A 27,654-nucleotide genomic window follows, 5' to 3' on the forward strand; every position below is an offset into this window, starting at 1 on the left:
AGACTTTTAAAAATAGGCTAAGCTACTTATTAAACCAAATATTTCTTTATCAGTTCTTAAGAGGAAGGACTTAAATATTACTATTTTATATTATAAAATTGCAAACTTGAAATCTCATGAGAAAAGAAACACACTTCCAAAATAACACCAAAAGACATGTCTTTTTTTAAAGCTTTTAATTAAAAAAAAGGGTAAAACAGGAGATGGCATTCAAAAAGACAAGTAATTAAATCATAACATTTCTGTTTCTTTTAAATGATGTAACAATTCATTTTCTTGGAAGTATTGTTTTTTTAATGCTCATTTCTTCCTAAAGAAAAATTCCTAAAAAATAAGTTTTCCAACATATAAAAATCCACACAGGGTCTCCTTGGGAGCAATAAACAATGGTGCACTTTTCAGTGACAACACAAACGTGTAAACCTAATGATGCAGAAACCGCACTGACTCTTACATGTTCGTTCAGATGGTTATACGCACACATACATGCTTAATCTTGAGGACTCAAGAGAGTATTTCCAGCTTTAACCTGTGAAGAACAGAAACTAGGATAACTTTCTCTGTTTGGCAGTGAAATCTCATCAGCTTCAAACACCAGCCCTGCAGCTGTGAAATGAGTTGACCTAAGATGTCACTGTCTAGAATTCTTCAATTCACAGAGCACGACAGATTACCAGGGCTCTTTCCTTAAAAGGCATGTAGGGTGTGTGTGTGTGTGTGTTATCTATGTATGGGTTGTGTGATTTAAAAAAAAATTTTGTGAAGTTCTTATCATAAAGATTCCATCTAAGGATTAGAACTTCCTTCAACCTGTGGAGGGATCCCCGAGTTCTGTCATCTGTCATTAATGCCAAGCCTCTTGGTACTACTCAGTAGCTTACATCAAAGACAGGAAGGGAAAGGCAAAAATGAAAAAAAGGAAGATAAAAGAATAGGACCCAAGAAACAGAAAAACCTAAGAAAGCTTGCCTGCCATACCACTCAGTGAGGATAAAATAATTTGTATCCCCATGACATCCAACATTTTTTAGTCATGAAATCATGTTTACGGTGGTTCATCCAACATGTGCAATCTATCTTTTTTTTGTATAAATATTGGGCAACAGTTATACATAAATCTAAATTTCTGTGAATGTTGTCCTCTCTTGTGGGTGGGTGGAGGGATTATTCTATTACTGGATCACTATTTTGTGACATCAGTAAAGTCTTGTATGGCTGGCCTGTTTTATGAACACCATAGGGGTAATAAGATAAATACTCTCAAACCTTGATGAGTCCATATAAACATCCATTTTGATGATAAATCCAGTCATAGTCACAACAAGTCCCAATGGAAGCACTATGTAACAGAGACTTCAAATAAACAGTGAAGCTGGAGTGTTCTCCCCTAAATGCTAAATTATCATTCAGGAAGTTGAAGGAAAACTTAAACAGATTTTCTAGCCAGTTAATTTTTTTTAAACGTTGAAATTTTTAATGTAAGTCACAATTTTTTGAGATTTGTATTGGAGAAAAGCTCATCAAGAAAAATATTATAAGAATAGAGACCCTACTATAGAAAGTCTCACTCTCAATGCATTCAAAAATACATTTTTCTATTGGCAAGTGTTCTTTCATTCTTCAGTGGAACTCTGTAGTCATATGCATTGACCAGAATTCTGAAGGAAACAAGAAGAGGAGATAGAGAACCAGTCTCATACTCTTCCCAATACAGATACAACGTGCCATATGGAGCAACACAACCTTTGGCAAACTTCAGACCATAGACTGCATGATTTAGGAGTCCACTGAATTAAAATTTACAGTTCCCAGATTTCTAAGGTGCTAATGTCATAGTTGTCTGGAAATTATCAAAGGCAGAGAAAATACTACCTCATGGTAACATACCAAATAGAAAATAATTCGCACTTTCAGGCAGCAGAGATTGGAACAGCAAATGTTCTCCAAATTCTCCACCATACTCACCTCAAATTTCAGGATAGCATAAAGAAATTCCAAGGCAGGAAAGCATACCAAATTCTAGTTTCACGTTCTCATACTGCATCATTCTAGAATGTTCTAGAATTCTCTCATGGACGTTTGTTAGAAATCCAATTCTGGGTATTTAGACCAGAACCAATAGTCAAGACTATTGGGTAAACCAGACTCTGATAAAAGAAAAGGTGTTGCAGAATTCAAAGCCTTTACAGCAGATTTTTTGTGGAACTCACTGAAGGAGGAAAGGAACTTCTTTAGGTCGGTAAGTCATCAACAAATCTGAATGACATTCGTTGGGTTTACTGGCCATGCCAAACAAGTAAGAAGACTGGAACAGAAGTCAGGGAATTCTGGCTCTTTCATTAAAACCCCATTTGTGGGTATGTAGAATGCTTTCTCTCCCATCCAAAAGACAATCCAAAAATTGCCCCAAGGCCTTTAGATATAAAATAATAAATGACATCACCTTTAATGGTGAAATGAGGAAGCAGAAAATATAACAGTGAAGAGTTCTACATCATACTGGTAATTTCCTTAGCAAAAATAACAAATCACAGGCCATCAAACTGATCGAAACGAAAGTACGGGCCATTCCTCTAACATTTCACAATTTGTTATTACCATAATGGTGCTGTATACCAATATTCATTATATTTATATATTTCTTTGGAGTGCTAAGATTTTCACATTTTTTTCAGCATAAGACTTTTTCTATGGATATAGTACCTATGACACTGAACTGGGTTCTAGTACATAGAATACCACATTTGTACTAACAAAATATTATTTTTCATTTTATACTTTTCTTTATCTTTTTATCTTTGTCTATCTTTATCTATTTGTACTTGTCTTTATCACTGTCTATATATGATGAAAAGTATTTAATATTTTTATTTCCAAAAATTTGTCTGCAATACAGGATTTGTGTTACCCTGTATGTTATGTTAACTGTATGTCTTACAGAACAGCAATTATATTGGGTGTCCTTGTTTCTTTGTAAGAAGAAGACCTAAGACCATTAGGCTGTTGTGAACATCAAGATCATTTCTGCACAAGTTTTCTGAGATAAATAAAGCCTTATGCAAAATGCTCTTACCCTGATACCAGCTACAGGTGCAGCTAGGGATTAAGTCAGCTCCCTTGGGGGAATATAGAATTTCCTCTACTGTAGCTAGGTGATAAGACCTGCTTCGTTCCTTGGCTAACAGCTGGGTAACCCTAGAGAAGGAAAATTATTTAAAGGGCCCTTTCTAAGGCTAGTATGAAGGTGAATTTTTTTGTCAGTGGAATCAGATGAAATATCTATTCTGTACACATGAGTTTGAAGTTGGCCTTTAATTTCCACCTGTTGCCCAAGAGTTTAAAGAAGAGGGAAGGTCACCCTTACTAGGGTAAGAGATAAAATGTTTTTGTCTGTAGGTAAACACAAAATCACATCTCTGTTAAGGTGATCCCTTGGGTTTAGCGTAATTATTGAATTTCCTTTCAGAAGGTATGGTTGCATAAATATTTCTTATGATTTAATCTTCTGCTAATCTAAACAACTTTTCTTAAAAAAAAAAAAAAACCCAGATATGCTCCATCCTTTAACACTGCCAATCAGCAGAAATCTGAATACTTCTGCCAGACGTATTTTAAATAAAGCACTGTAAACATAATCATTTTCTCTAAATTTTCATCTCTACAGAAAAATCTCAGAGCAGGTGCCAGCTTTCACTCAACTACTGTTTCACATATGTATTACAATGGAAAAGACAACCAGTGAGTAAATATAGAAGTAGGGAAAAAAGGCTGGAAGCAACCCCCCATTGAAATAACAATCTTTCCACCAGTTGGTAGGATTATGACTAATCTAATTTTGATTTTGGTCCATGGACCTGTATTCCCTACAAATTTTTTTAAAGATTTTATTTATTTATTTGACACACAGAGAGAGATCACAAGTAGGCAGAGAGGCAGGCAGAAAGAGAGGGGCAAGCAGGCTCCCTGCTGAGCAGAGAGCCAACGTGGGACTCGATCCCAGGAACTTGAGATCATGACCCGAGCCGAAGGCAGAGGCTTAACTCACTGAGCCACCCAGGCACCCACCCCTACAAATGTTTAACATTCTCTGTTGTACAACAAGCATAGATTCCTGTTATAACAAGAATATGGGGGTGTCTATTGCATAGGAAGAGTCTCAAGAATACTAGATTAATATACAACAGGAGATGGCACTGACGTGGTTTCAGACGTTTAACAGGCATTGGAAGGCTCACAAAATTCCTTTTCATGGCTAGCTCCACCTGCTTGAACAATATGAATTGAGTAATAATACAACTAAAAAAAACCCCAAAGAGATAAATAGCAATTTAAAAAAAATTAAAGCATATTTCCTTTTAGGGGCAACAAAATGAGCAACATGTAATGAGGCCTTTTAAACTCAACCGTCACAGAGCACCATTAAATATTCACACGAAAGAGATCCAGGCAGCTTAAAGATGAACGCTGCCTTGTTCCCGAGAGGCCTAATCCATTTGCGACAACATGAAAAATATTCAGTGCATCTGGTTGGGGCCCACATGGATGATGACGTGTTTCTCATAAGCCCTTTTCATTGTTTTCTCGATTTGCTTCAAAAACACTTGTGGGATTCGTCCACATAAAGTGTGCACAGTCTCCAAAAACTTCAGCTGGAGCGGGTAATACATGGATTGAAAGAGATTGTCTTGAAAGGGAAACTGAAAAAGGATTTTTTAAATGATAGAAAATGTTTAGTGACTGAAATGCCATTTACAATGCAAACAACATTTACTAAAGAATGAAACAGGGAATTAAGCATGCCCGCATGGGTTAGACATTGGATGGAGATTCAACACCTGATTCAATCCTGTGCAATCCCAGGCAATTACTCACCTTCCCTGGGCCTCAGTTTCTTTCCCTCTTTAAAAAAAAAAAATGATTTATTTGGGTCCTTAAAGCTCTTAAAATCTAAGATCAAAATGTGTCTTCAAGAACAACATATTTTCTATATAGTAGGCTCTTGCTGAAGAAAAGCAAGGTGTAACTAGAGACTTGAAATCTACTGCATTAAAACATTGAGTTCTCCATATTTTTTTGTATTTGTTGCAACTTATTTTAAGATTTATTTATTTGAGAGAGAGAGAGCGAGCGCGAGCGTGCACATGCATGCATGCCCGTGGCAGGGAGGGGGACAAAAGAAGAGGGAACAAGAGAATCTTAAGCCAACTCTTTCGTTAGTGCAGAGCCAGACATGGGGCTAGGCTTCATGACCCTGAGATCATGACCTGAGCTGAAACCAAGAGCCGGACTCTTAACAGACTGAGCTATCAAGCACCTGTTTTTTGCAAAAATTTTTTTTTTAAGATTTTATTTATTTGACAGAATGAGAGATCACAAATAGGCAGAAAGGGAGGCAGAGAGAGAGAAGGAAGCAGGCTCCCTGCTGAGCAGAGAGCCTGATGCAGGGCTCGATCCCAGGATCCTGGGATCATGACCTGAGGGGAAGGCAGAGGCTTAACCCACTGAGCCACCCAGGCACCCCACTTGTTGCAAAAGAAACTTTAAGGTATGTCCATAGTAATCTCATGAAGTCCAGAGTTTAGCCATTAAATAAAATCTATCATCACTGAACTTCATGTTAATAATTCAGTTATCAAATATTGGTTGTTGGGTTTTTTCCCACTTAATGTTGGGCTTTTGATTTGATTTGATTTTTAATTCTCTTATTTTCCCATGGAAGGTGTTTATGAGAAGAATTTCCCAAAATAAATCTTTCTGTCCACTTACTCATGAGCATGTTCAAATTTTTATTACAATCTGGTTGAAATGGAAAAGGCTTCCAATAGGTCAAGTCAAAGATTCATTGTTGGTAAGGAAATTTTATACAGAAAGACGAGGAAAAAAAAAAAAAAAGGAATGAAAGAAAGGTGAAAGGTCAGTACACGCTTGCGTGGCAGCAGAGTGGGTGGGTGTCTAGTTTCCTAGAACAAGTTTTAATCCCTTTAAAGTTCATTGGAAATATTGCTTAAGCATGTTTATCAGAAATGTGAATTTCTTCCTGGAAGGAGATTATGCATTATGTAACACAAAAAGGACCATATTTGGGACAACGGTTTTCTTTCCCAGCACAATTTAGACCACTGATAAACTCTTTTTTGGTCATGGTGTCCCTAGTGACAGGAAGAGAATAGGTCAGCCTGGCCCAGTGGAGAGTGTGGAAACATATCTTCTAAGAGGGAGCCTATGCTTTTCCCATTTCAGGATGGGGTTGGTCATATTCCTGCTTGAAACGCCTGAAAGAAAATGGTCCTTGTAGGCCCACGTGAGGATCACCACTGGGTGTATTTGGCAGGATCATTTATGACCCAATTATTTGGCTTTCTCACTGCTCCTCCAGAAAGCAAACAAGACTCAGGGTAACTCAAGAACCACAGTTGCTCAATTCCAGACTAGGGCTGACAGATCTCAGAAGAAACCCAACGCGCCTCTGACGGATTGCGGCAAACTCATCTACTTCTGTTTGTACTCCTCAATGCTTCTGCCCCGGAGTCAGGGTTTGAATATCTGAAGTGATGCTATCGCTAACTACAGAACAAATTTTCTGTGTAATTAAATCACCTGGTCTTTGAAAACCAACAGCAGGAAATGTAGGAGAAGAAAACGGTGTTAGCTTACATGCAGGCTAAACTCATTCCCTGCAGAGAAAATTCTGGGAATTCCAGAGACTCTCCTTAGGAAGCTGCACATTTTTCACACAGAAAAAAATGTGTTCCTGTGTCTCAGGATTCGCTTCCGCCAAAGCCCATTTGTGAAACTCCGAGGGTTTGTGGATTTTTAAGAAAAATACTTCTAACAAAGTCTACATACTTTATGTCTGGGGTCAGCAAATCTGTTCTATAAAGGGCTAGACTATAAATATGTTAGACACTGTGGGCCACACAGTTTGTTTTAAATACTCATCTCTGCCATTGTGGCTTGAAAGCAGCCACAGACCAAGACATAAATGAATGGGTGTCACTGCGTCCTGACATGACTTTATTTATGAACGCCGAAATTTGAATTGCTTATAAATTTTTCATGTCATGAAATATCTTTTTTCCCCCAATGATTTACAAACCTGTTCCCAGCCCACATGTCTTACAAACACAGGCAGCAAGGGAGATCTGGCCAAGTTTGCTGACCCCTACTCTAGGTCTTGGAATTACCGTTTCAAAAGGGACATCCTTGAATCTCTGTTGCTGGTTCCCCCTAGTGATCTCAAGGTAAAAAGCAATGTGGAAAGTAGCGTTTCCCCAAGTGTGGGATGAGAGGCAAGAGCTGGCAATATCTGGCATTTTAGGCAATAAGCCCCAAAGTAAGTTTCTTTCAACCTTCCCATTTACTGCAAGACGATAGTTCCCAGGCATCTTTCATGTCTCAACACTTTGCTAATCAATTTCTCCAAGGCAGTAACTGGGGACCCAAGGCTCTGAGAAGTCTAGCTCCAGGCCAAAATCCTATGTGTGGTCTTTCAGACTCAACTATGGGTAATGACAAGGCTGCTGGCAGTCCTTTGGAGGGATGGGGAGCTGCCCTCCTGACACCAGATTTGTCAGGGTACAGGTACAGGGTCAAGAACTCGGGCCCCTGCCCCCGGCCAGCCACGTTCAAATGCGTATCTATCCCAGACACCTCCATTTGGAGGCTTCCTGGGAAAGGAGGAGTACCTTTCTACTCCTCCCTCCTTCCCCCTTCCCTGGCCTACAGGTCCACAGGGATGCAGGAGCCTTGAGACGATCAGTTGCCTGTTGACCAGTACTCTTTGGTGGGTATGGATGCAACACAGGGGAGCGGGTGCCTCTTTTTGCCTCTTGCTGGCATTGCTGCAGTATGTATAATAAAGACTTGATTTTTACTTTTAGTTTGATCCTTCGTCCTAATTGACCACCTCCACACTGGATTGCTCAACAGAAGGCTGGCAACCAGGCAACCCACTCAGCTTGAGTTGAATAGTATCATTTTGTTCTTATTTTTTGACCTTTACCCTAACACATTCCTCTTTGCTATGGCAAACAACACCAGATTTCTTTCTGGGTCTTTCACATCCTCCTTAAATGAACTTACTTAAAGCCCCCCCTCCCCTCAAAATGAATTACTTACTTGTAAAGATGAAGAGTGGCCATAATATGAGAGGGCAAGTGGACACAGTGAAGTGGTGCCTGAGACTGGGGACAGGGGTGGAACTCAGTGCTTTGGGGGAATTCTTGTGCTACGGACAAATGCACCTGTCCTGCTCCATGTGGAGTACGCATGCGTCTGCTCCATGGGGTGAGGGGAGGAGCACACTTACATCCCGTATTGCTTCATAGAGCGCTTTGAAAGTGGGTTGCTTATCGTCATGGTAGACGCCTCGGTTCCCGTGCAGGACAGACACGCCTTCCCGCTCAGCTTCTTTGCAGTTACTTCCGTACATGCAGTGATCAGGGCGGTAGTTCCACTGGCAGGGGAACACATACAGACACTCTGGTGGGGACAAGAGAAAGACGTGTCTGCAGTCAGTGCCCGCTCTCCTCTGTGTGCCTTGGGCTTAAACCGTGTTCCCAAAACTGCACGCCGCATGTGATTTCAGTGCTTGTGAGTGTGACTGGGACTCACGCCTCAACCTTCACCGTATTTTGTCCATATTCTGAGATCAGGAACTGAAGGGGCACATACTCATGATGCTGCAGGTTTTACCCCCTAAAAAGGAGGGCAAAGCATCAGGGACAAGGAGGCCAACAAGGTCAGCAGACAGCCTGGGTCCAGATCCCCACTCTCTCACTCAAAAATGCCACAACCTAGGCCCAGCCATTCATCCTCCCCATGCTTCACTTTCCTCATCTGTAATATGGATAGGACAGGAACTCCCTCTAATCGTGATGATTAGATTTTAAAAACACAGGTAAAAATGCTCTGCCGAAGGCCAAACACAGTGGTGGTCAGCAGTGTTAGCACTTATAATCAACTCCTGGGGAAGGTTTTATGAAACAGAGAGACTTGAAAAATTGCAATCAAGATTGAAGCAAAGGTTCATCTTTAGATTAAAAACCAACCAATAAAATAAAAATGAAGGAAAAAAAAAAACAAAAGAAAACTACAACAGTAAAAGGGAGCCCCCCCACCCCCGCAAAGAGCAAAGAGGGAAAGAAGTGTCTGTGTCAAGGAGACTACACGCATTGTGGGTGAGCATGCGCACACTTGTGTTCTTGTACTTGTATCTCTAATCTGGCGGTTCTTCGTTGGGAGCCTCCCTGGGGGGGGGGGGCATTCCACAATGTCTGGAGGGAGACACTGTTGTCATCCATGGAGGAGGCCTCTACTGGTCTCTCGTGGGTGGAGACGGGAGATAGCCTACACATTCCACAATGAACAGGGCAGCCTCCGCAAGAGTCGTAGTGCCAAGGTTGAGAAACTTGGCTCTGATCCTGTTGGACGGCTAGGATTACAAAATTAGCAACAAATTCATGATCCCTGAGCTTCCTGGCTCCTCAGCTAGAGGCCTTTAAGGCCTGGGGCAAGGGCAGCAGGGATCAGAGCTCTCTGAGTGTGTGTCACTGTTCCCCAGAAAGGCCCCCTGTGAGAACGCAGAAGCATTAGAGCAAATCAATGACCACTGTCAGAAAAGGAACACGGAGATGTGTTTGTGGGTTGCGTTGATGGCTATCCCTCCTCATGGAAAGCACCACTACTTAGAGACAGCTTCCAGAGAGCTTTGAGATGGAAAGCAAACAAGGGAGAGATCATCACACATTCTGGTGGCCTGCGGGTAGTAATTCTACCACTCAGTCTTAACGGGCCATGGTGAAACCCAGGCATCCTCCAATTCTTAATCATTCATGACATCCTGAGAGATTGTCCTCTTCCTTTTCTCAGGAAAAACCCTTCCCACCGCGATGCTGCTCTTTTTTTTTTTTTTTAAAGATTTTATTTATTTATTTGACAGATTACAAGTAGGCAGAGAGGCAGGCAGAGAGGAAGGGAAGCAGGCCCCCTACTGAACAGAGAGCCCGATGCGGGGCTAGATCCCAGGACCCTGGGACCATGACCTGAGCCAAAAGCAGAGGCTTTAACCCACTGAGCCACCCAGGTGCCCCCGCGATGCTGCTCTTAACCTGCTTTCGCTTCCACACTTGCACAAATATAATCTCCCGTAGCTGGGAGAGAGCAGTGCTCATTCTGAAGTCACATTATCTACAATTAAACTCCTCTTGGATTCGGGTGATTTTTCTGCACTCCGGTGCAGGGGGTGGGCATGAGGATTTTGTGAGGGAAGATATCTAAAAGTGCTTGTGTGCTTTTAAGCTGCGTCTGACCTCATACCAGGGGTGGCCTTTCGTAACCTTCTGAATCACATTGCTCAGTTATGATACCTGCCTGGGTATTTGCAATTGAATCCCTGTTTAAGCACCTGCTAATGTTCCCTGCTGAGTGAATTGCCCTAGAATCCATCTCTGTTTTTGTAAATATGCTGATTGAATCAACAAATATTTATTGAGTTCGGGCTAAGTATGCAGTGGACAAAGAAAATCTGGTTCCTGCCTTTATGGCATCTAAGATTGGTGATGGAGGTTTGCGCCTCTTCACAGATAGTGCAGCACCCCCGGACAAAGGAAATCTTCCCTTTCTTTGAAGCCTCCTTAGAGGACCACGCCCAGTGAGGGCCCTCCAAGGCCGATGATGAAATAGAAAGGCTTTGAAATCAAACAGATGTATGTTCAAAGTTGGCTCCCACCACCTCCTAGATCCATAACTTGATGAGTTACCAGGACCTCAATTTAGAATCAGTAAAAATATGCCAAATTATCTGGGGTTGAACTCCAGCTTTATTATGCTAATAGTGAAACGGCTGAGGGAGCCAGCTCTGGAGTCAACCCACTGGCTTTAACTGAGCCACCCAGGTACCCTTGGAGTCAACCCAGTGGCTTTGAATGATAAAACTGCCACTACTTGTATGAACTCAGCCAAATTATTACGTAATATTTCTGAGTCTGAGTTTCATCATCTGTGAATGGGGGAGGATTGTAAATATCTCGTCCAGTAGGATTCTGGGCAGTACTAAGTGAACTTATAAATACAAGTATTTGGAACAGCACATGACACATAGGAAGCATGTAATAACCGTAAGCTGTAATCATGACTGTGAGCATTGTAATTGTTATAAGAACTATTGCATTACGTCACTGGAATAATAAAACAAAATAAAGGGAATGAGCTCAGCATAGTTCTTGACACACAGTACCTTGGTAATAAATGTTTTACTCCAGTTGTTTCCAGACAAGCAGGTGGCCAGACATTCTTAACCTTTTATGGATCACAGATCTCTCTCAGAGTCTAATGAAAGCCTTAGACCTTATCATTGGAAAGGTACAACTGGGCCTATCTAAGAACATTTGCTCATAAGTTTAGAGGTTTATCGATTTCCTAAAGACCAGCTTAAACCCAGCTGTTGAATCTCAAAAATGAAACTAGATTCCAGACAGAATTCAATTCACATCTTTACAATCCCCTTCAGGATTTTTCAGAGGAAGAAACACAAAATACATTGAGCATGTAATTGAAAGAAGAATTCATTCACACAATGCAAGACATTGGTGTTGCTGGATGATAAGGCTCTGCTCCTGCCCTTAGGGAATTTATACTCTTGTAAAGGAGACATGTTTTTTTTTTTTGTAATCAGGGTTCATAGAAAGGATGTTTCAGTAAAGTTTCATCTAAACTCAGACTTATAGACTAAGGATGGGATTTTGACAGTCAAAAATGGAGGACTGGAGGAGGATTCATGGAGGAGAAAATGGCCTGATCCTGGTGAAGAGTTTGGAAATCAGCATGTGCTTTATGAAAGATAAGCTATTTAATTTTGCTGGGATAAATTCTGTCTCTTGAAAGGGGTAAGATAACAGCAGCAAAGCTGTCATATAAATAGACTGCTTTGACCTAAAATATTCAAGAAATATGTATCTATGTTGGATTGCAAGTAACTAACTTCGATTCCAGCTTGAAGAAAAAAAAAAAAGAAGAAGAAGGAAAAGAATTTTCTCTTTCGAAAAAGAGGGAATAGCTCAAAAAAATCAGAGGTAATGCTGAACCCAATCAGGAAGTGGGGCAGCTCCTGGACTCTGACAGGTGGGCACTAATTAACGTCAGCTTTTCAGCACTGCTGCCAACACCGCCAACATCACGCCTGGGCTCCTTTCTGCTCCTGGATCCCCAGACTCAGGTTCATAGGATATGGTCTGACCGGGTGAGTGGGAGTCAAGAGCAGACGGAGCTCTAGGACTGCATGCAAAAGCATGTGGGGGGCGGGGGTGGGGATGGAGAGAAGGGGAGGGGGAGAGAGAGAGAGAAAGAGTGGCCTTGCTCTTCTGGCTCCGGATGACCAGATCATGGGTAGTCTCCCATCCAAAGAGAAATCATTTTTAGCTGGGCCTGGAATCATTTTCTAGGTTGGGCTAGGCACATCTCTCTCCTTCTCTCTCTCTCTCTCTCCAAAAATATGAATTAGGAAGCAAAGGGGGCTGTTACCAAACATGCTTCATCAATGGCTGTGGGTTTGTAAAGCGGTGTGTAGGCTCAGGGTTGGGCCATGTGAAACAGAATGCTGAGAAACAGAACAGAATCAGGTAGGCACGGAGAGGGGCAAGGATGGCAGAGGCCATGGGGCCTCTGAGGGAGGAAGAGGTCAGCTTTGGTCCTTAGCAGTTTCTCAAAGCTAGTTCCCAAGAGGCCTAGGATGACGTGAACTGTGTGTTCCCAGGGCCACCCCCTGGTCCCTTCCTTAGCTGGCCTGAGTTTTGTTCCCTGAAACCTAAACATATTAATCAAAGCATATCTTTCTGTGTAGCGTGCTCTTCTGGCTTCGGTCAAATTTACCCTTTCTAGAGAACTCTGCTCTCAACCTGAATTTACACGCAGAGCTGTGAGCTCTGTCTTCCACCCCTTCAAGGAGCTATCTTGGCTCACCTGCCAGGAAATGTCCCGTGGGCTGAGGGACCTGCGTGTCCCTCCTGAGCTTTAGCTCTCTCCTCCTGTCTAGTACCCAGCTCTACAATTACATACCCACAGAAATTTACTATCTAATTATGGCAAAAGTTTTAAAATATTTTTAAACGAATGACTTTTATTTTTAAAAGTCGATTATTGGCTACAGAAGGCTATAATAATAATAATACCACTCCAGACATGTGCTCAGGTTTTTTGTGCACCCCCCCCTTTTTTTAAGATTTTATTTATTTGTCAGAGAGAGAGATGGAGAGGGGGAATAAGCAGGAGGGGAGCAGCAGGCAGAGGGAGAAGAGGCTCAATGTGGGGCTGGATCCCAGGATGCTGGGGTCATGACCTGAGCCAAAGGCAGATGCTTCACCTACTGAGCCACCCAGGCGCCCCTTGTGCGTTGCTTTTTTATCCATGGCAACCCAAAGACCATAACAATAAGCGTGTTCATCTCCCTTCTCCAGGCCAATCTCCTCTCCTGCCTCTCTCTCCCTCCATCCTTTCTAGGGATAAAAATGACCAATCTTTTTTCTAAATAGTTTTTTGGCTAATAGAAAATGATCACAATATAAACAAAGAAAGAGCTTATCATGTGAAGGGTATCAATGGGTTTCAGTTCAAAGGACTCATATTTAATGAAGTATGAGAAAGGACGACCGAATGCAGGTCACACAAAGAACCATCAAGGAGTCACCTAAGAACTCGCCGATCGAAAGCCAGAAAACTTGGTTATTGGCACTCTTCAGAACCAGGGTTTAGAACAACTTCAAAGTATTTGATGAGATTCGAGTACTCAACGGATTTAAGATGGGGCGTACAGAAGCCAACAAACTCAGCTGGTTTTCAGCTCCAATTAAAGACAAGGGCTCCTGTCTAATTGCAAAGCTGCTTACAACTGCCTTCAAGTATTATTTACTCACTGATCACGTCCTCAAATAATCTGCGACAGGCTAAGAGGATTTGTGGGGAGGAAACTGTGCGCATCTTTAGAATTCCTGCTTGGGAATATGTCCAGATGGGCTTCTAAAAGATAGTTTCAGTCACATAAGAGAGAGGAAAATGCATTATGTAAAGGACAAATAATTCAGTGCAGAGATACATTTTGGGATGTCCCCGTCAGCTTTCTAGGACTGCCCCTCTCTTAGAACTTTCCCTCTCCCCCAAACCCAGAGGGCGGATGTCAGAGCCATCTGGGTTTGTATCCCTGCTCCGTCACTTGTTAGCAGTGCTGCAAATTACCAAACTCTTTCCCTTGGCATGTTTGTTGGTAAAATGGGGATTATATTCTCAGGGTGGTTGTTAGGATTAAAGAAGATAATGCTTAGATCAGCACCTGGCACTGAGTAAATAATAAACGTCAGCCATTATTTCTTAGCGGCCCGCTCCTGACCTAGCTGACCCACACTGGAACCTTCTGGTTTCTCCCCCAGGGGAATCTGGAACGTGGCTGGAGTTCATCTTTGCACATGGCGTAACCTGGAGTATGAAACGTGTGGTACTTTGAGGAGCAGAGAAAGAGGTCCACAAAGAGGGGAATAAGCAATGTCAGTTAGAGAAAGCAAGCCCACGCTGGCCTCCCCCTCATTCTCCCTCTCCTGCCTCAGGTCCTGGGCCCAACCTGCTGGCCTTCCTGCCTCAGTTTCTAGCAGACACCAGTTTGCTAATAAAAAAGTATGCTTTGGGGACACCCGGGTGACTCAGTGGGTTGAGCCTCTGCCTTCGGCTCGGGTCATGGTCTCGGGGTCCTGGGATTGGGCCCTACATTGGGCTCTCTGCTCGGCGGGGAGCCTGCTTCCCCCCCCTCTCTCTGCCTGCCTCTCTGGCTATTTGTGATGTCTGCCTGTCAAATAAATAAATCTTAAAAACAAAAAAAAAAGTATGCTTTGTACTTGGACTAACTCCAGGAGTCTTTTACATGCAACCAAGAGTCCTAACCAATCCATCTACACCTAGAAAAAAGATGAAATCTGCATAGGAAGAAAAAGGAGGAGGCACCTTAACAGTTCATTACCAGGAACCTTAAAGTTCCTGTTACTGTCAGAGGGAAATGGATTAAAACATGCCACCAGCAAAGAGCCAAGACTTTGAATCTAATGAATTCGTAGTGGGAATTTCCCCAGGAACTCTTTCAATCTGCTTTTTTTTTTTTTCTGTCCCAGGATTTGCTCCTCCTAGATCCAAAGACCTATGGGATTAGGTTATTTCAGAGTTTAATTTAAAAAAAAATTCAAGTACATAGTAGGTGCTTCCCGAGTGACAGGTTATCATAGGTGGAAGCCTTTACAGATAGGAGTTTCTAGTTTAGGATTTTGTAAAGACAAAGAAATGAACTCAATAGGTCTGGGTAATGAGTGCTCCCCCCACCCCCTGCCAAAGATCTTCCTCGAGAAGACATGGTTTTGATTTTAGCAACGTTAAATAAGGTTTTAGCAAAGAAGAAAGAAAAGAGGAAATTTTATTAGTTTTAGGCGTCAACAACAAAAAATACAGATCAGAAATTTTCATCTCCCTTCCTCCTCCAACTCCACCAAATCTCTGATACAATATAAGGATTTTTTTTTTTTCCCTTTTGCCTCACCTAAAAAGAACAAGGAATTGGGGAATCTAAGTCCTTATTCTAGGCTCATTGAACCCTGAACAAACCCTGAACAAGTCACTTAACCATAGGGATTCCAGGAATCAATTCCCTTCAGTCTAGCAATTGTTTAGCCATGGAAGGCCTCCTGTCTAGCTTACAAAGCTGGCATTCAGTTCTGCACCCTGCCATTAATTCTGACCACACTTCTCAGAAGAATGGTGTGGCCAAACTTGAAGAGATATTCTCCAAAAATGGAGTCCAGTGTTGGAGGTTGCAACATTTGGCCTTTTGTGTCAGCAGCATGAGGGCCACCCCTGGGGGGGGCGCAGGGGGGGAGCCTGTGGAGGGCGGGTGGTGGTATGTGTGAATGAAAGGGCACACTTCACAGGGGAACCCAGGCACAATTCGAGCTCAGTCAGTTGCAGACCGGGCTGGAATGTGCTTTGGGCGGTGCGGTGGGCGGACTCCTACACAAACAGCATTCTCACAAGAGAGCCTACCTGGATTGAAATAAAAAATAATATTTAATAAATCCTGGTCTCCCCACGTGATGGCATTCTTGTACTTCTGGTACAGAGGGTACAACATGTCCTCCCAAGCCAAGCCTGTTGGAATCATGCTGTTCTGCAAAAGAGAAAACCATCAGAGGGGCTGAGGCAAAACAAATACATCCTATCCCCTGAGAAATGATGGAGAGGAACTGGTTCCCCCAAACCCTCCAGGAATGAAGCAAATACAGTAGGGGTTCTGCTAGTCTCAAGTCATAGGACAAAGCAAAACTAGAGCTGGAAACCATAGAGTTTTGCAGGATGGATAACACATGGATACAAGAGGGACCAGGAACCAGTAGCAGGGGCTATCATTTCTAGTAAGAAAACTGTGCCCAAATTGAACCTCTTCTTCTCATGCTTAATTCTTGCCTCAGAAGTGACGGAACAAAGTACAGATAGCAGATTTAAAGTATCTAAGGAAAAACACCTTTTCCTTGTCTTAATATAATTTGCTTTTAAAATAAAAGCAACACATTCATAGACTAAATAATTCAAACAGCACACAAAGATAAGATTAAAAAGTAAAAATATTCTTCCTCCATCTTCCTTCCATCTCCACCCTCACTTTCCCCAGAAATATCCACAGTTAACAATTAGGTATTCTCTTAGATATTTTTCTGGAAATTTCTAAGCCATGAAAGAGATCACACTTCATGGTACCATGCTTTGTTGCATTTTCACTTTTCCCCCTCAATATTGTTTAGAGATCTTATTTTTCTTACTCATAGATTGATCTGATTCTTAATAGGAGGACGAGTTTTTTCAAAAAAAATTTTTGACGGTTCTCTACTGATGTTCATTTAGGCTCTTTCCAGTTCTTTAGGATAAAAGATGAGGCCATGAGCAGCCTTGTACAAATATCTCTGTATACTTATATAAATATATCCTGAGGAAAATTCCGCAAAATTTCCCATGGTTTTTGAAGCTTTGGGTATACACAGAGTTCCAACATTATAGAATTCAGAAATGCAACATAGCATTCCTGAAGAGCAACTCTGGTGAAGCTTTAAATTCCATAACCACCTGGACTTTTCCTGAACAAATATTTCATAACATTCCAAATATTTTCCTCTTCCCCGGCTCCTTCCATTCTCACTGACAAGCAACCTACTTCCAAAATCAATACACTGACAACCTGGGAACATCACTGTTGAAATTTCTAAAAATCGCAATTTTTAAACATGAAATATAAAGTATTTCCTTACCTTAAACTGGGTACTTCTTATGCGAGTTAAATTCATCAGCATGACTCCTGAATTAACTCCTGCAGAGCCATAGAAAGGGTGCCGAGCAAAGCGACTGTACCAGCCAATCTTGGGGATTTCGTGCTCGGGGGCCATGGCTGCAAGCTGTGTGGCATTAAATTGCCTCAGAAGCTTCCAGATGTCATCAACGGGTCTCAGGAAGAGAACATCCGTGTCCACGTAGAGGAGTGAATCCACATCCTTTAGAATCACCTTTGTGTGTTTGCGGGAAGGAGAGAGAAAACAAAATGAAAACAAATCAGAAACAAATGAAGTGGCCTGATGTGGCAACAGCACCACTGACTTCAGTGGTCAATGTCGAATTCTAGAAAGGGTACCACGCTCTTAGCTTCCATTCCTCCCATCTCCCTTGACTTCAGGGATAATATTAAGTGATGGGCAGAGACTCAAAGGAAAATAATTCTTAATTCAGGATGGTTCAATTCCAAGACCCTACGGTATATTTGGTAAGGGTTGAAATTTCAAAGGAGTGACCACATCAGCTCATGGACTGAGACTCCCTCTTCTTTTATTCTCCAGTGAAGCCATCTGTCTTTCTCTCTTAGTTTTCTCTTGGAACAGGAGGGTCTGGCATTAGACAAATTGAAGTGGACAATCTCTAGACCAGCTCACGCCAGGCTTTGAGGTAAATAGTCTGTCTCTGGATCCATTTCTTCTAGTGTTGATGGGTATGACTGCATCCTTGTGCAATGACATTTTCAGCTAAAATTTAGTCTTGGGAATTGGTAAAACGAATCATCAGTCAGCTTTGTTTGCAGATCAGAACTGGCAAACTTCTTCTCTAAAGGGTCAGAGAGTAAATCTTTCAGGCTCTGTTGCCACAATACAGATCTGTCATTATAGTACAAAACTTAGAACAATGTGTGAACGAATGGGTGTGGCTGTGTTTCAATAAAACTTTATTTATGGAGATTAAAATCTGCATTTCATTTAATTTTCAGATGCTACAAAATCTTTTGATTTTTTTCGACTGTTTGAAATGCAAAAGCCATTCTTCGTTCATGGGCTGTGATTTCCAACCTCTGTTGCAGTTCAGTGAAGCCAGCCACTTAAAGCGATTGAGTTCTCCTGTCCTAACTGCTTAGCTTAGCAGAGTTTTGCCCTGGGGTTTGAGACTTCAAAGTCTGTTAGTGATAGTGTTATTTGCCTTGTTTTACCATTGTTCCCCAAATTTAGTGGTTGCTTAATTAATCATCCTAATTACATAACAACACTTGTAATGGGCTGAATGCCTGTGTCCTTTCAAAATTCATAATTTGAAGTCCTAACCCCCAGTGTGATGGATATTCATAGGTGGGGTCTGTGGGAGGTAATTAAGGTTCAATTAAGTCTTCATGAAGAGATGGGTACCCTTATAAAAAGAGATGCCAGAGGGGTGCTTGGGTGGCGCAGTGGGATCGAGCCCCGCATCGGGATCTCTGCTCAGCAGGGAGCCTGCTTCCTCCTCTCTCTCTGCCTGCTTCTCTGCCTACTTGTGATCTCCCTCTGTCAAATAAACAAAAATAAAAATTTTAAAAAATCTTAAAAAAAGAGATGCCAGAGAACTTGCCGTCTTTCTCCACCATGTGAGAAAACAATGAGAAGCAGTTATCTCAAGGCAAGAAGAGGTCCTTCACCAGAACCCAACCATGCTGGCACCCCGATCTCAGACTTTCAGCCTCCAGAAAGGTGAGGAGATAAACTGCTGTGTTTTAAGGCACACAATCTCTGGAATTTTATTATGGCAGGCTAAGACAATATTCCATTGGGTTCCCCAATATTTAAAATTGATGAAAATGCATACTGTATGATACAGGTATCATGGAAATTTCAGACTTGAATGATTTCAGAGCTTTTATGATCAGCTCCAGGATCTAGCTTTCGTTCCTCATCTACTAGAGGAACAGATTTTACCAACTGATGAAATTAAGAATATTGATCACCTGCAATTTTATAAGAGAAATTATCTTGACATCTATTTTAACAAAATTTTAGAATTAGGATAAATTCTTCAAATTGGACACACAAACTTCAAAAAAAAATTCCTGGGATTCTTATTCTAAGAAGATGTTCATAAAACACACATTTTCGGGGCGCCTGGGTGGCTCAGTGGGTTAAAGCCTCTGCCTTCAGCTCAGGTCATGATCCCAGGGTCCTGAGATCGAGCCCCACATAGGGCTCTCTGCCCAGCAGAGAGCCTGCTTCCTTTCCCCTCTCTCTGTCTGCCTCTCTGCCTACTTGTGATCTCTGTCTGTCAAATAAATAAATAAAATCTTTTTTTTTAAATTTTATTTATTTATTTGACAGACAGAGATCACAAGTAGGTAGAGAGGCAGGCAGAGAGAGAGGAAAGGAAGCACGCCCCCCGCTGAGCAGAGAGCCCGATGCGGGACTCGATCCCAGGACCCTGAGATCATGACCTGAGCCGAAGGCAGCGGCTCAACCCACTGAGCCACCCAGGCACCCTAAATAAATAAAATCTTAAAAAAAAAAAAAAAACCACAATTCTTTTGTCAAAGAGTACACGCATGTATAAGTTTGATACGTGTGGCCAAACCACTTCTCTCCAAATGGACTGACTTAGCCTTTGGCCAGCAATGCAAGAGGCTGCCTCTTACCCCTTACCTTCGCCAGCGTCCTGTTTGGTCATGCTTTCAGGCTTTGGCCTACATGGAGCACACTCAGAGGGACTTAGCCTGTCAGTTCATTTCAGTTTGTGTTTTCCTACAAGCCTTGCCCTGGTCGACTGTTTGGGATCCAGCACTGTGGCAAGAGATGATGCATGTCTGGAAGACCAGTGACAACCATTTAAGGGCACTTAAATACCAGCGCTGGCCCCCACCAGACAGCACCCCCATAGGCCCCAGATCTGAGAACCCATGCATGGGAAGCTCTCCCCACACCATCCTTCTCCAGAGCTATATCTAATCCCTCCTCTGCTGCTTTGATTTTAGAATCAAAGGATTCTGGACTAGGATTTCTGGACTAGGACCAATGGATTTCTGGACTAGGACCAATGGACAAGGAAGAAAAACTCAGGAGTAAATTTTATGGCTACTATTTTTGGAAAACTTGCATGTCTTCAGTGAAGATGGTAAAGCCAGTTCAACATACCCTACAGAGGCAAATCAGGGCCTGTGGGTCAAATTCAATCAATAACGGAATTTTAAAAAATTTTTAATATATAATCTTTTTTAAAAAATTGAATTAGTTACCAATATTTTGTGAAAACTGAAGATTTCTCAGAAATCCCTACATGTCTGTCTTGAAACAAAACAAACAAACAAAAACTAAAAAAACTCCGACAGCTCTGGCAAGAACAGCCTGTGTCCTCTAAGGGACAAATCTGCTGGTCCTTGTGGACAGGCACTCCCTTCGTCCTCAGTACATTCATACAATGAACATTTATGGAGGGTCCACTAGGTGCCACGTGTGACGATCAGTGACTGAGAAAGGAAAAAAACCTCCGTTCTCCTGTGGGAGTCAGATTATAAATAAGATAAATATATTGATTATGGAGTCCATAAGCAGGTGAAGAATAAAGCAGGAAGGACGACCAGGGATCCCAGGTAGAGAGGAGTCTGCAATTTTAAATAGGGCTATGGAGAGAAGTGTCACTCTGAAGGAGGTGAGCAAAGGAGAATAGAACAGGCTGGTACTTTTCCAGAACAGCACGGGACCCCTGTGGCTGGACCAGGGCCAACAAAGGAAGAAGAGTTGGGGACGAGGATAGAGGGTATGTGGGCCACTTAGGGCTTTGCTTGCCCTTGGAAGAACTCTGGTTTTTCCTCTGAGTGAGAGGAGAGCCACTGGGGAGCTTTGACAGGGCTGACACAGGATCTGACTTAGAGAAATGGTCACTGTGAATGCCATACTGAGGACAGACGATTAAGGTGCACAGAGGAAGCAGGGAGCCCAGGGAGAACAGCATCTTAGTAACTCAGGTGAGCTGTGTTGGTGGCTTGGCTCAGGGGGTAGTGACCCAGAGAGTGAGAAATGGTTAAATACTAAACAGAGTTTAAAGATAGGGCCAACAGCATTTCCTGATGGGCTGTAGGCACCACATAAGACAAAGACAAAAGTCAAGAGCAACCCGAGGGATTTTAACCTGAACGAAAGGTACAACAGAGTTACCGCTACTTAAGACGGCACCTGATCTGTGTCATTCCCAAATTACTTGTCTGGCCCTCGTGGGTACATACTGGCATGGTGGCTCAGTCGTTAAGTGGCTGCCTTTGGCTCAGGGCACGATCCGAGGGTCTTGGGATCGAACCCTGAATTGGGCCCATGCTTGGCGGGAAGCTTTCTTCTCCCTCTCCCACTCCCCCTGCTTGTTGCTCTCTCTCTCGCCATGTCTCTGTCAAATAAATAAATAATATCTTAAACAAGAAAAAAATCGAGTTCAATTCCAGGCAGGATGACCCCGGCCCTGTGACTTTGGACAAGTCACTCCGTCTTTCCAGGTCTCCGTTCCCCATTTGTGAAAGGTGGAAAGCATCATCATCGTCACCACCTTCTCCCCAGGTTGTCCTAATGATCCAGGGAAATAACACACACAAGGTACTTGGTATAGTGGCTGCTACACAGTCAGTACTGTGTTTCTGTACTGTCACATGGTGTTATTGTAAGAAGTCTCTGTGTTTTCCCTTGTAAAGTATCAAGTGTAATTAGTTCCCATTGCCATCAATGCCCACAGCGCTTCAAAATAATTTAACCACAAAAAGCCTTTAATACAGTCAAAGTCAAGCAGAGAAGTTTTTGAACCTTCTGATATCATCATAATCTACTTATTACCTTTACTGAAAGCTAGTACATAAGGCTTTTTTACTCTTTATTTGAAAAAACAAAAGACCAGGGTGGGAGGGGGGAAAACCTACTCTTTCTATAACATTATGTCTCTGGAGGCTAATTCTGCAGCAATTATTGCTGGTATTAATTTGAAGAGGATCATTTGGCCATGTGATAATGGAAAGAGGAATATTTACTGAAAGGATATAAAATTAGCCATTCTAATTCCCTTATGGAAATCAGGCAGCACCAGAAATGAGGCCTTTGTTTTCTTAGGAAAGGGGGGGGCAGAAAGGGCACACAATTGCTATTTGTACCTCATCCTGCTGGCTGTAATGGGCGTTGTTGTCCCTGCTCCATTCACTGCCCTAACCTGGGTGGCTGTCCCCAGGGAAACCTGCTGGCTCTTTGTGCTTGGTGAGGACCAGAGGTTGGCCACAGGCAGCAAGATGATCCGGGACTCACAGGCTTACCTTCAAGTTTGTTTTGCCCCAACTCAGTTATTTGACAGTATAACTTAGTGGTTAAAAGCTCAGGGTTTGAAATCTAATTTCAGTAGCTCCCTGCAATCCATGAGGGTTATGTTTCCAGACGCCTAGTGGATGCCTGAGACCATGCAAAGGGACAAACCCCCTACACATACTGTGTTTTCTCTTATACTTATACGCCTGGGATGAAGTCTAATTTACAAATCAGTAAGAGGCTAACAACAACAATTAAATGGAAGAGTTACTACAACGTACTGTAATGAAAGTTATGTGACTGTTGCCTCTCTCAAAAATACCTTATTGCACCATCCTCACCCTTCTCCTTGTGATGATGTCAGGTGATAAAATGCTTAGGAGACTGCACGGAGTGAGGTGAGTGACGTGGGCACTGTGACATGGTGTCAGGCTACCAGTGACCTTCTGACCGGATGTGGGAAGGAGAGGATCCTCTGCTTCTGGGCTGTGCTTGATGGGGGGAACTGACATGGTGCAAAGTGAAATGCGGATAAGCGGGGCGACCACTGTATCTGTGTTCAAATTCCAATTCCCGCATGAACTGTGTGGTCATGGGCAAGCGACTTGTGCTCATCCTGTAAGTGGCGTTGGCCACCCACTTCGGGGCGCTGCCGGGACGATGAAATGAGACCGGGCGATCGAAGGCCCTGGCAAACAAGCAGCAGACACTCAGTGGACATGCCATAGTCTCATTATCATCCTGTCTCACCAGGGCTAGGATCCTTGATTCACACCTGGGGGAACAAGCACTTGGCTATAACAGTAGAGGCAGTTGTAGTAGTAGTAATGACAGAATGAGGCACATTGTCTGGTCTCCAGGAAGTCTAATGGGGGAGGCAGATAAGAGGCAAAGCAAAGTGAGGTGTGCAGGATGATGGGGTAGGACAGAAGCACACAGCAGGGTGCCTAAACCAGCCTAAAGTGAAAGCAGGGAAGACTTCCCAGAAGAAGCAACATCTCAGCTGAGCCATATGTGAACATCAAGGCAAAGAGTCCTGCAGATCAGTGGAACACCATGTAGAAAGATCCATACCTGACAGAGAATGTGGCACAGGATGAGATGGCTAGGTGCCCAGGGTCAGGGCAGGAGGAAGGGGGCGTGGCTAGAGCAGACAGTGGGAGAGCCAGAGAGCAATTAGGCTGGCAGAGTGGGGAGGGCCCAAACGAGCTATGCCCATACATTTGGACTGGATCCTGAGAGCAAAGGGGAGATGTCAAAGGATGTAAACCAGAAACCCCAAGGTCAGACACATCCTCTCTTACTCACACTGCCCACATCCAACCATAAAGAGTCCCATCAGTTTCTCTTCCAAATACATGTGAATCTGCCCTTTTCTCTCCCTTTCCATCACCTTTTCTGAGTTCAAGGCATGATTACAGCTCCCCTGGAAGTCTGGACAGGTCTGTTTGCTAGTCTCACTGTGTCCCTACTGACTTCCCTTCAACACATTCCTCCCAGACCAGCCAGAGGGATGTTTAATCTTTGACCCATGGGGTATTTACAAGTGTGTGGTTTGATTTCCAAATATTTGGGATTTTCCAGATTTCTTTTTGTTTTTCATTTCTAATCGAATCCCCCTGTAGTCCGCAAGCACACTCTACATGATTTCAATCCTCTCAAATTTATGGTCCAGCATATGGTCCATCTTGGGGAATGTTCCCCAAACATATGAAAAGAATGTTAATTCTGTTGTTATTGGGTGGAGTTGTCTACCAATTCTCTAGCTGTCAATTAGGTCACTCAGTTGATAATGTTGTCAAGAACTTCCATGTCCATACTGATTTTCCATTTGTTTATTAGCTCTGTGGAGTTTTTTCTCCAGACACTAAAGAAGGAGGGGGGGGGGAATTGTGAAATTACTGCAAATTCACTTATATCAACAGATATGATTAAGATCCAATGGTTTATTTTTGCTTTTGGTTCCCTTGCGTCAGGAGACATACTTAGTAAGGAGGTGCTATGGCCAATACCAAACAGGTTACTGCCTGTATTCTTCTCTAGGATTTTTATGGTTTCAGGTCTCACATTCAGGTCTTTAACTCATTTTGAATTAATTTTTGTGTATGGTCGAAAAAAGTGGTCTAGTTTCACCCTACATCCAGAAAATGCACTACTAGGTATTTACTGAAAAATTAAAAAAAAACTAATATAAAGGGATACAGGAAAACTGATGTTTATAGCAATGTTATTTACAATAGCCAAATTATGGAAACAGCTCAAGTGTCCATTGACTGATGAATGGATAAAGAGAAAATGGTATATATACACAATGGAATATTATGCAGCCATAAAAGTGAATGAAATCTTGCAACATGAATGGAGCTAGAGAGTATAATGCTAAGCAAAATAAGTTAGAGAAATACAAATACCATGTGATTTTACTCATATGTGGGACTTAAGAAACAAAACAAATGATCATAGGGAAAAAAAGAGAGAGAGAGGGAAGCCAAGAAACAGACTCTTAACTATAGAGAACAAACTGATGGTTATCAGAGGAGAGGTTGGGGGGGGGGAATGGGTGAAATAGGTGATCAGGATTAAGCAGTACACTTGGTGTGATGAACACTGGATGATGTATGAAAGTGTTGAGTCACTATATTGTATACCTGAAACTAAACTGCACCCTTAACGGACTGTAATTTAAATAAAAACTAAAACAAAGAAAACCCTAGATGTGATTTGGTGCCCATCATTCATATTCACACTTTGATTACAGTCAATTATCAAAAGGGGAGTGTTGAAGTCTCCAAGTCAGATTGTGGATTTTTCTATTTGTCTAAGTATGTTTTTTGCCTTATTGATCTGGAAGCTCGTTATTAGATGCACACTTATTTAGGTTGGTTACAACTTCTTGACAGCTTGATCCTTATATGGTTATGAAATATTCAGGAGACTTTTTAAAAAAAACCTACATTAGAAGATGCCACTTTCATTCTTAAACCCCTTCAAGACTTATCACTACACTTGAAATAGTCACATACATACCATGGCCCATAAAAGGCCCTGCAGGATGGACATGCTCTGCCCACCTCTCTAACCTCATCTTCTATCAGTGGCATTTTTTTCACCTCCTAGCCTAATCTAAGTTTTTTCTGGCTTCAGGGACTTAAATTTTTTCTTATCACTCTGTTACTGTCAAAGTCAGCAGAGGTTGGGGAGCAAAATAACAACATACTATGGAGCCAATAAGCTCTTGATTCTGTTTGTACATATGGCCAGTGTCTTCTATGTTGGGAAATGCTCTTAAGTCTCTGCTGAGACAGACACTAACATATAAATCTCCTCTTTCAGAAGGAATAAAAATTGAAATTATGTATTTACCAAGGAATCGCTTTTTGAAATGTTCCCTCATTTCACTCCCTAAGTTCATGATATCTGAGGTGAAGGAGATAAGGTCTCCAAATGTGCTTAAAAAGAACATCTTTATTGGGGCGCCTGGGTGGCTCAGTCGGTTAAGCATCTGCCTTTGGCTCAGGTCATGATCCCAGGGTCCTGGGATCCTGAACTCATGTCAGGTTCCCCTCTCAGCAGGGAGTCTGCTTCTCATTCTGACCCTTCTTCTTGCTTGTGCTCTCTCTCTCTCAAATAAATAAGATCTTTTAAAAAAAAGAATATCTTTATTGACTCTGAAATACATGCACAGCGTCTGATGCTTTAGTCAGTTTCAAGGTTGCAAGCTACTGTTTCATTTTTATTTTTTAAAAAGATATATTTATTTATTTGTTTGTTTGTTTATTTGCTGTAGAGGGGGAGGGGCAAAGGGGGAAGGAGAGAGAGATCGAGATCCTCAAGTAGACTCCTTGCGGAGAGCAGAGCCCGACTCTGGGCCTGATCCCAGGATCAGGGATCATGACCTGAGCCAAAATCAAGAGTCAGATGCTTAACTGACTGAGCCACCCAGGTGACCCTGTAAGCTACTGTTTTAGATAATTGCCTAAAGAATCAAAGCTGTGATTAGTGTGTAAATGGATGTTCCCAAGTCGTACCTGCTGATGTGAATGACTTGGCAGTAATTTGATGTTTGTCCCCTCTTTGTGAGTCTGTCCATTAAGCTCCATGAAGCTTCTGTAATTTATAGAAAGCACCTTCCTTGTCCTGTTAGTGAAGTGCTTCCAAAATCTTTTCCCCATAGAAGCAGAGCTTTCTACTCACTGTTTCTGGAACATCCAGCTCTGACTTATCCTCTAGATCTAAGCTCAGATCTAAGCTCAGTAAGGTTTCCTGGAGAGACCCATCACCTCCGCCTTCCCAGTCCCATCATTGCAAAACCCTACCACTTCCTTTGCACCACTCTTCTTACACCAGTGACTTTTGCAGCATGATTTTCTCATATTGCTTGCTTCCTTGATTAGACTAGAAGCAACCAACCTGGAGGCTGACGCACCACGTGACCCCTGTCCTAACTCAGACCACCAGGTATCCTGCACCAGTACCGGCAGATAGGGCCTGCCATGTCCCTAAGCCCTAACACTAACTCTAGGTTGTGTTTTCAGGTTTCTGTCCCCAGGGGACTGTCCCCTAAGTCCTCCAGATTGGGACCCCAGAGCCACACCCCAGGAGTCCACCTGCCACCCAGGAGTAAACCGTGTCCTTTGGACCTGCTCAAAGCCCTCAGAGCAGGAGAAACCTGCATTCCCCCATGAGGCCACCCCCCACCTTCAGTGCCCCACCAGGCCACCAACACGGAGTCTGACGCTCAGCCTGAGCCCCTCCCTCAACTCTGTCCCCAGAAAGCTCCCCTCAGCTGGGGCCCTCACAGGAGCCATGTGTCCCTGGCCCAAGTTCCCTGGTGGTCGCAACACACACCTAGCCAGAAAGCGCTCTGAACAAAGGGTATGAGTGTGGCCCGAATCACTGCACAACGCCGGGCAATTCTTACGAGCTTTCTGCCCAAATCCATATCAATCTGGGCAGAAAGCTCGTGAGAATTGGCGGGAAATGCCCAGTGACCCCCTTCTAGCTGTGCAGGCCTTCAGGGGAGCTGCCTGGGCCTGGCCTGGGT

At 42.8% G+C, this 27,654-nt stretch overlaps 1 protein-coding gene across 1 annotated transcript in view; it reads right to left on the minus strand.

The window, feature by feature from the left end:
- Nucleotides 1–2,482: 2,482 nt before the first annotated feature.
- Nucleotides 2,483–27,654, minus strand: part of GXYLT2 (glucoside xylosyltransferase 2) — a 90,033-nt gene continuing 64,861 nt past the window's right edge. Inside the window, exons 4-7 of the mRNA XM_045077839.1 lie at nt 17,322–17,573; nt 16,066–16,189; nt 8,309–8,481; nt 2,483–4,697 (exon numbers count right to left, since the gene is read on the minus strand). Coding sequence (XP_044933774.1) covers nt 4,515–4,697; nt 8,309–8,481; nt 16,066–16,189; nt 17,322–17,573 — 732 coding nt within the window. The 3' untranslated portion in view covers nt 2,483–4,514. The remainder of the gene's footprint in view (nt 4,698–8,308; nt 8,482–16,065; nt 16,190–17,321; nt 17,574–27,654) is intronic.

The sequence above is a fragment of the Mustela putorius genome, unplaced genomic scaffold (assembly GCF_011764305.1).
Source record: "Mustela putorius furo isolate JIRA1106 unplaced genomic scaffold, ASM1176430v1.1 tig00000095_pilon_pilon_pilon, whole genome shotgun sequence".
Classification (NCBI taxonomy): Eukaryota; Metazoa; Chordata; class Mammalia; order Carnivora; family Mustelidae; genus Mustela; species Mustela putorius.